This window comes from Carcharodon carcharias, chromosome 3 (genome assembly GCF_017639515.1).
Source record: "Carcharodon carcharias isolate sCarCar2 chromosome 3, sCarCar2.pri, whole genome shotgun sequence".
Lineage (NCBI taxonomy): Eukaryota > Metazoa > Chordata > Chondrichthyes > Lamniformes > Lamnidae > Carcharodon > Carcharodon carcharias.
In genome coordinates, this window is record NC_054469.1 from 223,821,915 (window position 1) to 223,838,418 (window position 16,504).

General features: G+C 41.7%; 1 protein-coding gene across 7 annotated transcripts in view; it reads right to left on the reverse strand.

Annotated features, from left to right (window-relative positions):
- Positions 1–748: 748 nt before the first annotated feature.
- The window catches only part of pign (phosphatidylinositol glycan anchor biosynthesis, class N), a 125,843-nt gene continuing 110,087 nt past the window's right edge, over positions 749–16,504 (reverse strand). For 6 of the 7 annotated variants that reach the window (XM_041184935.1, XM_041184938.1, XM_041184934.1 and 3 more), the window contains 4 exons: positions 12,425–12,498; positions 12,258–12,300; positions 11,242–11,294; positions 749–2,067 (listed from right to left, as the gene is read on the reverse strand). In XM_041184935.1, coding sequence (XP_041040869.1) covers positions 1,944–2,067; positions 11,242–11,294; positions 12,258–12,300; positions 12,425–12,498 — 294 coding nt within the window. In that variant the 3' untranslated portion in view covers positions 749–1,943. Of the gene's footprint in view, positions 2,068–11,241; positions 11,295–12,257; positions 12,301–12,424; positions 12,499–16,504 lie in introns of those variants that run through there. The other variant, XR_005942665.1, reaches the window with a different exon arrangement.

Below are 16,504 nucleotides of genomic sequence, written 5' to 3' on the forward strand. Positions count from 1 at the left end.
TGGCCAGAAAGCTGGTGTTTATAGACTGGCTGTCTGCTCTAGTGAAAGTTACCCAGTGTAAGGCTACAGCAGCTATGCTGAAGCTTTACAATACAATGGTCAAACTACACTTAAGAGTACTGTTCAGTTTGGCGCCAAGCCGAAAAGATAAACTTGCCCTAGATAGAATACAGAAAAGAGCACAAAAGCAAAAGATTGCAGTTGCTGTAAATCTGAAATAAAAATAGAAAATGCTGAAAATAGTCAGCAGGTCAGGAGAGAAACTGAGTTAAAAGTTTCAGGTCGATGACCTTTCATCAGATTCCAATGAAAGGTTAGTGATCTGAAATGTTCACATTGTTTCTCTCTCCAAAGATGCTGCCAGACCTGTCAAGTATTTAAAGCATTTTGTTTTTATTACAGGGCAGCGCAGCAAAAATTGACCCCCACCCCCCCCCCCAAGTGCGAAGGGGATGAGCTAAAAAGGGAAGGTTAAAGAAGTTTAAGCTCCACAACTAAAGTTTATAAAATTTGAAATTACATAGGTAAGGTTAGCTCAAGTTATGATTTCAAAGTGTAGATAGTAAGAAAGACCAGAGGGTATAAATTAAAAGTAGTAAATTTAGAACAGGTATCAGGAAACTATTTCTTTACTTAAAGATAGATAACAAGGCAAGGATGGTAAATATTATTAGGTCCTTTTAAAATGTACTTAGATGCTGAATAGAGAACTAATATACTCAAAGGATGAGATTCCATAGGCCAAATAGCCATTCCCCATTCTTTATATTCTATTCTTCAGATCATGATGAATACAAACACGTATTATATAAAAATCTGGGTCACACACATTGTATAACAAGTCCATAAATAATCAAGTTGTGTACAGCATATTCAAACCATGACTATTATAAACTTCAGGCATACTGGATGGAGTGAAAAATTTCATTACATTGACAATTATGGACTTAAAATGCAACATTACAGTGAAGGCCACATTTGGTCATTACATTACACCCACACAAAAATCCCAGAAGCCACATTTGCCTGTTTAATGCATGCATTTAACAGCAAGCTAGTTATGTCTTAACATGGCATGAACGTTAATACCATTTAATTAAAATGTGACGCCAGACATGTGAAAGTTGTGGTGCTATTTACACTGCCACACCCCTGAAATTCACCTGATACAGCATGTTTGAATAAAGAACAGCAAGTAGTCTAAATTACATTGTATCAAATTAAAATAAGTGCAAAAATAAGAACCTTTCAAAGGGCTTAATCAGAAAAAAATAACAGTGGGTATCACAGTAACCTCTTCAATGCCTTTCCCATTTCAGAACTTCTTTTGTGCTGTAAACTTGGTATTTCTTTTCTAAATTTCCACATTTTCTATCTAGCAGATCACCCGCAGCCTTGCTCCCTCCACTGTTTAATTACAATGTCAGCTTTTGGCTCTGACCATTAACTTCCTCATTGAAATATGCAGCCAAACACACATACAAAACTGGAGGAGGTTTAATCCAGTTGAAGATGGTACACAAATGCCCTGGTAAACACGTGCTTTTCATCTGCTGTAAATTTAGTTCATTGTGAAAAAATTGCCTGCACCAAGATTTGCTTACTTCAGTCTCAAATCTAACAAAATTGGTTTGCAGTAAAATTGCCAAGATCTAGTTATTAACATTGTTGTCAGTACTCACAATGTCACGTTCGAGCTGATTGCACATTTGTGTAATTTGCATCAGACTGGTATTGAAAACAATATGACTACAAACCTCTGGTCACTTTCTGCTGCTAGGATAACTATCTCATGCATCCATTTGATAATACTATCTGGCACAGCAACAGGGTTAGGAGAGAGGGCTTGCATGATCAGTCACAGACTATGTCACTGTCTTAATCTAACCCAAAATGCAGTATGCCATTGCAAATCCAGTTTAATCATCCATGTTACTCAACAATTATGTAAAATGCTGCTTAATTTTCTCTTGAAGTCCAATTCTCCAGGTGGTGAGGGTCGCAGCCAAGCGACTCAGGAACATGAGAAAAATGGTCATCGACATCACAATGACATAATGGCTGATACTGTAACAAAGGAAAGATCAATTAACTTATTTGATTACATAAATTTGAAGAGCTAACATTGTTTTTGCACTTAAGCTACCAAATCTGATTAAATGTTTCTGCTGTTGTGGGTTTTATAGACAATGTGGAGAATTAATAGTGGCCAAATGATGTTAGATCACCTACTCTGGATAGGATCTGCCTCGCTTGTTGAAAGAGGCCCAAAGTCTACAGACATACAAACAGAACATCATCACTAACCAAGGTGGCATCAACACATTAGGCACTTGCACCCTTTGTGTTGAATGATCTCCCTGCACATTCTGCTGCAGAAAAGATTTCATATTGGATGAACCCACTGGGATTTTTCCTTCTTGAAATTGGAAAATCTCTGTTGTCTGCCAGACCAGAACAATTTTTTATAAAAATTACTGTTTACAAGTTCTTCATGTTGACACCAGTTTACAGGATCTCTTCCTACAGTTCTGAACACAAGGTAGAGTTTTGTTGATGTACTTAAGTAGAGGTTGATGGAGGCAGAAAAAATGTCTAACCCCACTGTCGCCCTGAAGAATCAGACTAAGAATACACAGCATTGCCACAGGTTCCGCCTTTTACACTGACAATTTCTTTAGAGCGCTGAAGGATGCAACACAGGTGCCAGAGGTATGGGATAAGATTACACTTGGTATTCACACTATTGTTTTGAATGAACCACTCCAGATCAAAATATAGACTCTGTGGTCACTCCAGACATGTTTTTAAACAACCCTCGCTATACCATGCTTTCTACTTGAATGTAAACATATAATATAAAGACCACGTGAAAATCACAATACAGAGTTGTGAATTCTGAACCTGTTCTGGCTGTGCAGCCTCCATCTAGGCCTACTCAGTTAGTTATGAAGCCATGTGTCATCAGTGCAGGAGCCAGGGTTGATAATGCCCCAAAATCCAATGTAATCATAAACCCTGACACAGATAATAACTGCCCTATAACAATCTATTAACACCAGTTCAGTTCCTTGGCAAACATCAGTCAACATTATGATTGAGGCTCCTTGATAACAGTGGACATAAATGTAACATCTAATGAGGTACTAAGCCAGGTAGAGCAGTAAGACTCCAGATTCACTTGGGTTTGCGCTGTTTGACTGGATCTTTGTTGGGATGATGTTAGCTGTTCTTCAAATGGCCTCCATATTACAAAGCTACAGAAAGAGCCATAAAACAGTCAGGGTTATTCCTTTTGATTGTGACCCAGTGATTCTGTTCACATGTGGACAGTCACAGGAGCGGACTCAGCCAAACTGTCCTCACACACTGAATGCCTCAACTCACATGTAAAGAATAGCCACTGACTGACAAGCTGCCAAAGCTTTGAGAGGGTTCAGTGGAGATTTACCAAAAAGGTTCCGGGGATGAGAGAATTTAGGCACAAGATTAGGTTGGAGAGGCTGAGGTTGTTCTCCTTGGAGGTTGAGGGGAGATTTAATAGAAGTGTACAAGATTATGACAGGCCAGATTTTTAAAAATTCATTCATGGGATGTGAGCATCACTGGCTGGGCCAGCATTTATTGCTCATCCCTAGTTGCCCTCGCGAAGGTGGTGGTGAGCTGCCTTCTTGAACTGCGGTAGTCTATGTGGTGTAGATACACCCACGGTGCTGTTAGGGAAGGAGTTCTAGGATTTTGACCCAGTGGCAATGAAGGAACAGCGATATAGTTCCAAGTCAGGGCGATGAGTAGCTGGGTGATAAGGTAAACAAAGAAAAGTTGTTCTTATTTGTTGATCTTACAAGGAACAGGATACACAGATTTAAGAGTTTGGGCAAGGGATGCAGACTGGGAACGGGAGGAAGTACTTCTTTATGCAGAGACTGGTGGTGACCTGGAACTCGCTGCCTGCGAGGGTGGTGGAGCGGAGACGATCAATGATTTCAAAAGGAAATTAGACAAGCACTTGAGGCAAATAGCCTTACAGGGCTACAGGTGGTTGTCTGTGGTGGTGGTGGTGGCGGGGGGCGGGGGGGGTGGGGGGGGGCGGTTGTGGGACGCAGGAGGAATGAGACTGATTGAATTGCTCTACAAAGAGCTGGTATGGACTCTGCAGAATATGCAGTAATGACTCTGTGATTTGTCACGAGGCTGTGCCCCTTTACCTTTGAAGATATGGCTTTCCAACTTTCAACTGACTGGAAATTTTGCAATTTGAAATGAGACAGAACAAACTACATAAATAATGTAAGGTGTATGTGTCTGTGTGTGGGGCAGACCCTATGACCAATGGAACTGTACACAATACAGACGGTGGATGAGGATCTGAGAAGGCTAGATTGTATCAGCTAGCATAATGTAGCTATTGCAGCTACAGTAGCATTATTAGACCATAAGACATAGGAGCAGAAGTAGGCCATTCAGCTCATCGAGTCAGCTCTGCCATTCAATGAGATCATGGCTGATCTGATAATCCTCAACTCCCCTTTCCTGCCTTTTCCCCATAACCCTTGATTCCCTTACTGATTAAAAATCTGTCTGTCTCAGCCTTGAATATACCTAACACCCTATCCTCCACAGCCCTCTGCGGTAAAGAATTCCACAGAGTCACTTCCCTCTGAGAGAAGAAATTCCTCCTCACCTGTTTCAAATGGGTGACCCCTTTACTCCAAGATTATGCCCTCTGGTCCTAGACTCTCTCACAAGGGGAAATAACCTCTCAGCATCTACCCTGTCAAACCCCCTAAGAATCTTATATGTTTCAATAAGGTCACCTCTCATTCTTCTAAACTCCAATGAGTACAGCCCTAACCTATTCAACCTCTCCTTATAAAAAAAATCCCTCCATACCCAGGATCGACCTAGTGAACCTTCTCTAGATTGCCTCCAATGCCAATATATCTTTCATTAGATAAGGGGACCAAAACTGTTCACAGTATTCTAGGTGTGGTCTAACTAGTGCTTTATATAGTTTTAGCAAGGCTTCTCTATTTTTATACTCCACTTCCTTTGAAATAAAGGCCAGCATTCCATTTGCCTTCCCTATTACCTGCTGAACTTGTATGCTAGTTTTTTGTGATTCATGCACAAGGACCCCCAAATCCCTCTGTGCTGCAGCTTTCTGCAATCTTTCTCCATTTAAATAATATTCAGCTCCTCTATTCTTCCTGCCAAAGTGCATAACCTCACATTTTCCCACATTATATTCCATCTGCCAAGTTATTGCCCACTCAACCTGTCTATATCCCTCTGTAGACTCTGTCATCCTCACTGCTTGCCTTCACACTTATTTTTGTGTCATCCGCAAACTTGGCAACAGTACATTCATTTCCCTCATCTAAGTCATTAATATATATTGTAAATAATTGTGGCCCCAGCACTGATCCCTGCGGCACTCCACTAGTTACAGGTTGTCATCTTGAAAATGCGCCCCCCCCCCCCCCTTATCCCAACTCTCTGTCTTCTATTGGTTACCTAATCCTCTATACATGCTAATATACTACCCCCAACACCATGGGCTCTTATCTTATTAAGTAGCCTTAGGTGCGGTTCCTTATCAAACACCTTTTGGAAATCCAAATATATTACATCTACTGGTTCCCTTTTATCTATCCTGCTTGTTAAAAGAATTCCAATAAATTTGTCAGGCATGATTTCCCCTTCATGAAGCCATGCTGACTCTGCTTGATTATATTATGTATTTCTAAATGCTCTGCTGTTACGTCCTTTATAATATTTTCCCAATCACAGATGTTAACTGGCCTAGAGTTATCTGTTTTTTGTCTCCCTCCCTCCTTGAAAAAGGGTATACATTGGCAGTTTTCCAATCTTCTGGGACTTTTCCAGAATCTAAGGATTCTTGGAAGATTACTATCTGTGCATCCACTATATCTGTAGCTACTTCCTTTAATATCGTGGGATGCAACCCATCAGGTCCAGAGGACTTATTGGCTTTTAGCCCCATTACTTTTCCCTAGTACTTTTTCTCTAGTGATAGTCATTATATTTATTTCTTCTCCCCTTTTGCCCCTTGATTATTTAGTATTTTTGGAATGCTATTAGTGTTTTCTACCGTGAAGACTAATGCAAAGTATTTATTCAACTCCTCTGTCATTTCCTGGTTCCCCATTATTATTTCCCCAGCCTCATTCTCTCAGGAGCCTATGTTCACTTTGGCCCCTCTCTTCCTTTTTACATATTTAAAGAAGCTCTTACTGTTCATTTTTATATTACTTGCTAGTTTACCCTCAACGTTTCTTTTCTCTCTTTTGTTACTTTTTTGGTCATCTTTTGTTGGTTTTTAAAATTTTCCCAATCCTCTGACTTATTATTAATCTTTGCCACGTTGTATGTTTTTTTTCCTTTAATTTGATACTAGTCTTAGCTTCCTTGGTTAATCATGGTTGTTGTCATGAACTATTTTCTTAATTGTCTGTCATTGTTCATCAACCATCTTTTCTGCTAAACTCCTTTCTCAGTCTGCCTCAGCCAACTCTGCCCTCATTCCTTTATAATTACCCTTACTTAAATATAACACAGTTGTTTCCGACCCAAGTTTCTCACTCTCAAACCGAATGCTAAATTCTACCATGTTGTGGTGACTGTTTCCTAGGGGATCTTTTACTCTGAGATCATTTATTAAACCTGCCTCATTACACGTCAACAGATCCAAAACAGCCTGATCTCTGGTTGGATCCATAAATATTGTTCCAGGAAACTGTCCCAAATACACTCTATGAATTCTTCCTTGTGGCTACCTTTGCCATTTTGATTTTCCCAATTTGCATGAAGATTAAAGTCACCCATGATTAATGTACTGCCTTTTTTACATGCCCTTATTATCTCCTGATTTATTCTCTGTCCTACAGGTCTATAGACTATTCCCACCAGAGTCTTCCTCCCCTTGTTATTTCTTACCTCCACCCATATGGTTTCTACATCTTCCAGTCCCAGATCATTTCTTGCTATCTTCCTTATTCCATCTCATACTAACAAAGCTACCCCACCACCCTTTCCTTCATGTCTGTCCTTTTGAAAAGTCACGTACCTCTGAATATTTAGTTCCCAGCTTTGATCTCCTTGTAACCATGTCTCCGTAATGGCTATAAAATCATACCTATTAAACTCTATTTGTGCTATTAATTCATTTATTTTGTTCCGAATGCTACGTGCATTTAAGTAAAGAGCCATTATTTTTGTCTTTCTTTCCCCCTTTGAGCCCATTTGCTAATTTTTTTAATGTTTGTACACTCTGTCTATACCTGTCCCACTCTGGGTAATATTACCTATTAGGCTGCCCTGCAAGGCTGCCATATCCTTTTGCTTTGTAAGCCTACATATTCCCTTTCCTGAAGCCTCCCCCCTCTATTTAGTTAAAAGCCTTCTCTACAGACCTAGTTATTCAATTTGCCAGGACACTGGTCCCAGCATGGTTCAAGTGAAGCCCGCTGCAATGGAACAGCTCTCTCCTACTCCAGTACTGATGCCTGTGCCCCATGAACTGAAACCCATTTCTCCCACACCAAACTTTGAGCCACGCATTTAATTTCTTGACCTTATTTACCCTATGTCAGTTTGCCCGTGGCTTAGGTAATAATCCTGAGATTATTACCTTGGAGGTTCTGCTCTCTATTTTAGCCCCTAACTGTTCAAATTCTTTCAGCATAATCTCCTTTCCTGTACTATCAATGTCGTTTGTACCAACTTGGATGATGACAACTGGATCCCTCCCCTCCCACTCCAAGTTCCTCTCCAGCCCTGAGGGGCTGTCCTTAACCCTAGCAGGCAACACAGCCTTCGGGACTCCTGCTCATGGCTGCAGAGAACAGTATCTATCCTCCTAATTATACTGTCCCCTACCACTACCACATTCCTATTTCCTCCCCCCACTTGAATGGTTCCCTGTGCCATGGTGCCGTGGTCAGTTCGCTCATCGTCCCTGCAGTCCCTGCTCTCGTCCACAAAGCTTGCAAGAACCTCCTAACTGTTGGACAATTGCAGGGGCTGAAGCTCCTCAAACTCTACCCCCTGGGTCCCCATACCTGCCTCCCCTGCAGTCACACCCTCCTGTCCCTGATCACAGACCAAATTTGAATGACCTAATCTGAAGGGTGTGACCGCCTCTTGAAGCGAAGTGTCCAGGTAACTTTCCCCCTCCCTGATGCGGCGCAATGTCGGCAGCTCGGACTCCAGCTCCTCAATTCAGATCCAAAGTTCCTTAAGCTGCAAACCCTTACTACAGATGTGTTCGCTCTGGATCACCTTGGTGTCCAGCGGCTCTCACATGCTGCAGCAGCAACACATCACCTATCCTGCTATCACTATCATATTTTAAGTTATTACTCTAGTGACCCTGCTCTTTACACTTCATTGTAATTAATTTTTAATTAAGTTTTAAAATTAATTTTTTAATTAATTGTAATTTTTTCCCCCACACCAATTGCCTTATTAATGCCAAGGGAAAGGCAGGAATATGTTAGTCTTGGCACTGGTGTGAGTTCCACTTCCCATATCCAAGGGTGAATTTCCATGAGTTATGAGAGGCTTACAGATCAATTCTCATTCTACATTGCTGCTTGGCATACCAGGCAAGAAAGATGGCCACTTATATAGGCAAAGATCCTCCGAATTCATACATTTTCTTAGCAATTCTCTTCATTGTCACAGACTGATATGAATGATACTAATGCATGCACACTGTGGTACTAAAAAACTAAGCCTGAAGTTTATTTGTGGAAGACTGTTTGCAATTCAATCAACATTACACAGAAACAGCTATACATTGTTTTTTATGGCATTACGTCAACATGGGTGAAATAAAGTCTTCTTTCCTCTGCTTAGGGAATTAACTTGAGATAGCAATAAGAGGTAGGAACCCATTACATCAGGCCATCGTCCCCCATTTTATTATCTGGGATTTCTTGAGGCTTTGGCACAATGCAAAACTGGGTCATTGTCTAAGGTAGTCGCCAGGCCAGTGCTGGCACTGTAATGGATTATAAAAGAGACTTCCAAGTCTTCCAGCTCATTTTCCTTAGAAGCTGTTCATTGGATGATTCAGCACAAAGGTGCTCAGGAAAACGAACGTTATGGATTGCCACCGCCCCGTTCCCCCCAACCCTGTCAATTTGTAGGGAGGAGGTTTGGGTTCACAGACCAAAGATATGGAGGCAGCTTAAAGTTTTTATTATACAACCATTAACCCCCTCCTTGCCCCTCCCCCACCACCCTCTTACATCCCCCCCTACCCCCACCACACCCCTCCTGGGATGATTCATGACATTCTGGGTCTGAAGAGCAGCTGCAATTTGTCTTTTTTAGCTGCAGTGAGGGTGAGCCTGTGCCTGGAATCCATTAAAAGTGTGCAAAGTGTTCTCAGGAGAAGAAAGAGTTGGTGAGCAGCTTCCCCCCATCAGCACAGGACCTGAAGATGTCCAGTGTATGATCCTAGCTGAAATTATGCAATATATTTTGCGCCAAAATTTACACAGATAAAAATGGGAGTAAATGTATGACCTTGGACGATTTTGAATCAGAGACTTTAGAAATTAAAACTGGAAGAGAGGTATAACAGGCAGCTGATTCAATATTGCCCGTTTTATACAATTGGCCGAAGTCAATATTATACCCAAATTCACCTGCCAAAATTTAACAAGTTTTTTGGGCCTTATTGGCATTGAATGTGTTGTTAATTTACATAGTAGTTGTTAAACATACTGACTCTTAATCCAGCTGCCAAAAGGCAACTTTTATTGGTGTTTCCGAGGTGGGGTATTTGCAAAGTTAGTGGACTTGATTACTTTTTGCCTCTCTATTCTCCTGTTAGGCACTCTTTACAACCTATCTATTTGGCTAATCTTTAAGTCAGCTATCCTAATATTTCCTTACGCGGCTCGGTCTCAAATCTCGTTTGATAACGCTCCTGTGAAGCATTCTGGGACATTTTACTTTGTTAAAGGTGCTACATAAAAGCAAGTTGTTGTTGTCTCAAACTTGCTAATTCTCCAAAACTGGAGTCATATTACATCTGTTAATTCTATGGTTTCAGGTTAACAGCAATGAAGAATAGCACTCGCAAGAGTGACAGTGGGGCTTTGGTAGAGTGGGGTTAAATCTGATGCAACTGCAAAAGGAGGGAATTGGATCAGAATAGAGCAGGGTGAAGAGGAAAAGCAGCACTGTTGCTGCCACAGGCTGTTACCTTTCCTGATTAATTAAATCTTTGTGATTGAAGTGCTGTTACTGAGCTAGCTGGTATCGACACCATAGCTCCAAGGTGGATAAAGGGCCACATCTCAAATCATGGCTTTAATTAACTGGGAAAACCTAAAAATAGAAAATGATAGTCTCTCATTAATTCAGCTGAGTAAAATGTTTTGAGCAACTAGTGAAGTTTGCAAACATTATGACAAAACTTCGACTCTAGGATGATGCAAACTGGGAGATAAATAAGGATTAAAAAGGTCATATTTGGTCAACTGAATGAGTGCTTTCATTTGGGATGTTAATATTTTTGATACCTTATCTGACGTATATTAGGTGTGGCCGCTACGATAAAATAATGAATAAAGAACTACATGCTAATCATCACAGAATCTTTGCCATTCTAAAAGTGTTGCAGGAAGATCATAATAACAGCTCTAAATAAGCAACATTTACAGTCTTGGTTTCTTTCAGAGAGGTCAGATAACTTGTTAGAACCAACGTATGCTCTATTCATACTGAGACTAGCATGAAATCCAAGACGGATTATCCAACCCCCTTCAGTGCTTCTGATACGACTCCGTTTACACAGATGCATCGTCAGCAATTAATATAAGCGTGGTTAAGATTCATGTTTCAGCATGCTAAATTTGACAAACAACCAGCCTCTTTGAAAGGTTAAACTGACTACCGTGAGGTTAAACCCTCAGTATTGTCTTGCCAATATTTACATTAGTGCAGTGGAATATTGTGGTGGCAAGGGGTGTGGATGGGAATCAAGGAGGTGATACTAAAGTTTCTGCTCTGAAAGATTTGAAGATATGTATCTCACAAAACAAATGTGTGCATATGCATACATATATATTATACATTATATACATATATAGATCTATCAATACATATTAAATATGAATAAATAGGTCCACAATACAAAACATGTATACTATAAATAAAAATGTTAAGTAACCTTAAACCCAATGCAAAAGATGTATATACCTTGTTCCAATGTCCAGCCAGCTCCCATAGTCTTTAACCAGAAAGAAGAAATGCTGTGATGGTAGATTAACGACAAACACCAAAATTACCATCCATTGCAAAATGTTAAAAGGCATTTTTCCCTAAATGAGCACAATAATGTCCCAATCAGATTCCTGCTTTTAAAACTTCTTTATGTAAGAATGCAGTAGCCTAGATATCTCGGCCTCCAATTTCTTGCGTAGTTGCACCTGGATACACCCAATCAGGGTGCAAATCAAATGCCAGCCTAAAAGCTTGCAGAACATTGAGCATGAGTGTGTTGTGTGCACATATATAAGGTTCCCAAATTTTCTTGGTCTTTTACGATCGTCTATTGATCCCTTTGCTTCTAATAGCGGCCAGGCCTCAGCCACAAGTTACAGGACTGTATACATGGTCTCCTGCTTGCTCAGAGACTTTCTTCAAACTACAACCAGATTTTCAGCTGCAGCTGAAAGCAAAATGATTTTTCTGGTGTTTTATTATATTTGATGGTCTTTTTTTTTTAAAGAAAAAGATCTTTACAGAAACCTGCTCTCTGTTTCTTTGAATGCATGTTTTTATGGCATCAGTTCAAGTCACATCAAAACTGAAAATCTTCCCCAATTACAGGTTCTTAAATGTGCTGTGTCTGATGGGCAGGAATGTTGGTTAAATTAGTTCAAATTTTAGTTTTAACTAAATGAAGACATTTATATTCTGAATTTATGCTTTCCTTGGGCCCCAATTATTTACACTGATTTCTATCAATTTTACATCTGGCCATATTTTAATGCAATTTGCAGGAAATTCGAGTGTAACTTTGCATCAGCAGAATGAGATGGGGAATGGGTACAACATTTGGGTCCAACTTCTTGGTAGGTTGTGCTACACTAAAAATTCCAAACCTTATCTCATATTAGCCTGACTAGAAGTGGAGCGGTACAAAGCATGTTTTCACTCACACTAGGTAGTTCAACCTCGGTTTAATTATTTAAGTATCAGCAGCAACTCACCAAAGCCATTATGTCTGAGATGACAAGCACAATGAGAAATAAACTATTGGGAAAGAACACGAGAAAATATATTAAAGATTCACTGGCAATGAATTTCAGTGACATTTCAAAATGTACATCACAAAAAAAATTCTTATACAAAATATACATGATTTAATTTGGTGTACCTATTTGATGACAAATGCGTTGAAACTTGAATACTTTCGAATGCACACATCACGATCACAAAAGGAATTAGTATCTGCAAAAATTGTAAGATATTGCATTTGGTTCTGGCTCTATACCACAGTAAATACCTTCACATATCCACTGCCCAAAAAAATAAAGATTACATAACTTTTGGTGTCATGGTCAATGTTCTTCAAATGACATAAAATAGGCAAATCAACTATAAACACGGAATTGTGGCTTTTCCAAGCACAACATCAAGATGCTTCTTTTCTGCACTATCTGACAGGATAAGATCGCAACATTCACTTCTTTATAGCAATCAGAAGTGTTAGCAGGGAGCCCAACAGAAACTGAACACCTTACTGAAGACAGAAATTACAGTACAAAGAGAGGATAAATATTTAGTACAAATAGCAAGAGGGTGTTGTTTGATAATCAACTTTGTAATTCATGAGTCATTGCCAACATCACAGTGAGATATAATCATATTTTATAAATCCTCAGAGTATTTTGTTTATAGCAGGTTAGATCATTAGGATTGAAAGGTTAATGTAAATATTAATTTTAACTTGTGATTCTATTTTGTTTTTCCATGAGTCTTTCACCAGGGCGCTCAGCACTTCTGCCTGAGTGTAGCTCCTGGGGCAGAATTTCACCCATGTCAGGTGGGCTTGGCAAGGGTGGGCAGGAAGCCGATCGCCACCCGCGATCAGGGCAGCAAGGCAATTTCACGCTGGTGGGCCAATTAAGACCCGCCCAGTGTGGAAGGTGAGTGGCAGCGCTCAGCGCTGCCTGTGCTGGCAGGGTGGGTGAGGGGAGGTGGTTAAGTGTGAGCCAGGCAAGCGTGAACTTGTGCATGCGCGCGAGTGCCATTTGCAATTCTCCCTGAGGCACAGAGCTGCCTCAGGGAGATGAACAAGAGTTTTAAAAAACATTAAAGATCTTATAAATGTTATAAAACATGTCCCCTCATGTGATTTCATCAGCTGTAAAAGTGCACTGGGTCATGAAAGGCGCAATATAAATGCAAGTTCTTTCTTTAACACAATCCAGGGGAAGAAATCTGGTACAATGTTCTTGACTATCGACAAAGGAGAATTATCTTATACGGGTTAATGCAGAATTTGAAACCGAGCAACAACTACACCTTCTTCCTTTGTGCTCAATGCTGCCTGACATGCTCAGCATTAGAGAATTTTCTGTCTTTATGCATTCTTTAAAATCAAAACATGGAATTTTTCCCTGAAGATAGACAGGGAATGATTATAATACATGTAAAATGCACCTACTGCATGTCTTCAACTTGTCAGTGGAATTGATATGAGAAATGTGCAGCGAGGTATTTCGTAGACACTGGATTTGAACACAGGGTAGCAGGGGTGTAAGACCAGTATCGAACTACCACACTACCTAATCCCTTGCAAAGCAAAATGCGACCAACAAAAGAAACCTCAGTGATTTAGTTGGCAAATGAAATATTTATTTGTGAACCTTCCCAGTGTAAAAGGGATAATAATTACGTACATTAAAATAAATAATGAAATTAACCGCTCATTTTTAGTACTGGTATTTCACATCTGTAGGAGTATTTGATCAACCCGAAAGAACATTTTTTTCAACGGGAATTATGAATCACTAGAACTGTGGCTGTTCAGGGCAATTAATGATAAGCCCTGGAGCCCTCACACAGAAACTGAACCACTCCTCGGATTTGATAGATGAAACCGGTGACAGATTTTGATCACTGACAATGTATTGCTGGCTGTTGATGGACACTTACTGAATACCCGGTTCCTAAGTGGCACCTCAGCTGTTTAACAAAAACAGGAGCATGATTGTCAGTAGCTTAAATGAAAAGCAAAAATGTATCTGAGTATCTGGGGTAATGGAGTGGTAAGAAATGTTATGAAACCCCAAAATAAGATTTCCCAAAAGTGCACATCACTTCCATGAGGAACTGCATGGCATATTCCCATTAATGTGAAAAAACAGTTAAATATATTTCACCAAAGAGTCATTTTGTCAAACAACAAAAGCCCGAATGGGCAGCTAGAATGGACGTATGCTTGAAAAAAAAATCTGAACAAATTAAAACATTGTGGCTCAGGACAGACAGTTTTTATTATCTAACTTTAGCAAGTTGCCAGTTTTTAAATTTAATAAGTGACTACGGTTAAGCATCCCAGGTGCCCCTGCCTCCCTGGAGGTTATCCAGGTCAGAGTCTATGCCCTCAGCGTTCTCACCGTGCTCGTCCTTGGACTCACTACTGGACTCATCATCTGTTGTCTGTGCAGCTGTGTCAAGATCTTCTTCCTCCAGTGCATCCCCCTTTGCCAATGCCAGAGTGTGGAGAGCGCAGCATGCAACCACTATCAGTGACACACACTCTGGGGGGTATCGGAATGCCCCCTGAATGGTCCAGGCATCTTGAGAAGACCTATGGTTCTCTCTACCACTGTGGCGCCGTGGCTCCTATTGTACCGCTGCTCGGCCGCTGTTCTTGGATGGTGGAGAGGCGTCATGAGCCACCTTCTGAGGGAATAGCCCTTGTCACCCAGCAGCCATCCATCCAGCCGGGCTGGAGCACTGAAGAGCCTCAGCACCTGGGAGTGCCTCAGGATGTAAGTGTCATGGGAGCTGCCAGGGTACCTTGCACAGACTTGCAGAATCTGCATCCTGTGGTCACATACTACCTGAACGTTCATGGAGTGGAATCCCTTCCTGTTGACGAAGGCTCCCGGCTCACCCACTGGTGGCTTGATGGACACGTGTGCAGTCGATTGCATCTTGGACGTGGGGTAACCCAGAAATCACTGCGAAGCCTCTGGCTCGCTCCGCCTGGCTGGCCTCGTCCGTATGGTAATGAAAGAAAGTCAATGCCTGCCTGAACAGAGCGTCACTAGCTCTGTCACTAGCTTTACGCAACTGTGGACAGCTGATTGGGAGACTCCACACAGATCTCCCACTGAGCCCTAGAAAGAGCCTGAGGCATAGAAGTTGAGGGCCACTGTGACCTTCAATGTCACTAGCATAGGGTGTCCACCCACACAGTCGGAGCTGATCTCAGAGCCGATCCTCTGACAAATGGAGGTCACTGTCTCTTTTGAGAGATGGAACCTCCTTCAGCATTGCATGTCGGACACATTGAGGTAGCTGCATCACCGTTTGTAAACCCTGGCGGCAGGAAAGTGGCATCTTCTGCAGCCCTTTCCGCCTTGGACTACATGTTGGCCCTGCACCCCTTGTGCCTGCGCCTCTCCTCCCACAGCTCACTCCCCTGGAAGCTGGGAAGGGATACTTGGCCTCCTCCCGCTTCTGGCTCTCTCTTCCTCCTCAGAGGAGATGTCTCCAGCGGAGACCACAATCCCCATTACCAGGGTAAGGGAAGGCTGTCTGATACCTGGAAGGGCCCACGCGGTGTGAATCCTCCGAGGGCCTGGAAAACAACACTGAGCCCTGAACTGAAGCCTCAAAAATCTCTGAATGCAGCTCTGAAGCGAGATGAAGTTGTCCTGTTCACAGAAGCAACCAGCAGCAACCTGCATTCCTCGTTAACCACTTTGACAAGGCCACTGACCCCTCTTATCCCACCCGTGGATGAGGTTTTGCAAATGGAGGCCTGCCCACCTGCCCGTTTTGCCCGCGCGACGACCAAAAAAAAATCGCACGGGCTACCTAAAGTCGTTGACAATTGGTGTCCAGAATATTACTTTATCTTAATTATGGGAATAGGACGGGGGGTGGCAATAGGTTCAAATGAGTAAAAGGAAGAGTTTGGACTGACTAATTCATCTCCTGTGGTTCCACCCAGGGAGTAAAGAGTGAATGTGGCATGGGGTGTCCACCCACACACTCGGGGCTGATCTTTTACTCATTTGAACCTACTGCCTCCTGTCAGTGTTGTTTTCCAGGCCCTCAGAGGGTTCACACGGCATGGGCCCTTCCAGGTATCAGACTGCCTTCCCTTACCCTGGTAAGGGGATTGTGGTCTCCGCTGGAGGCACCTCCTCTGAGGAGGAAGAGAGGGCCAGAAGGCCAGGTGTCGTCACCTGTGGGAGGAGAGGCGCAGGCACAA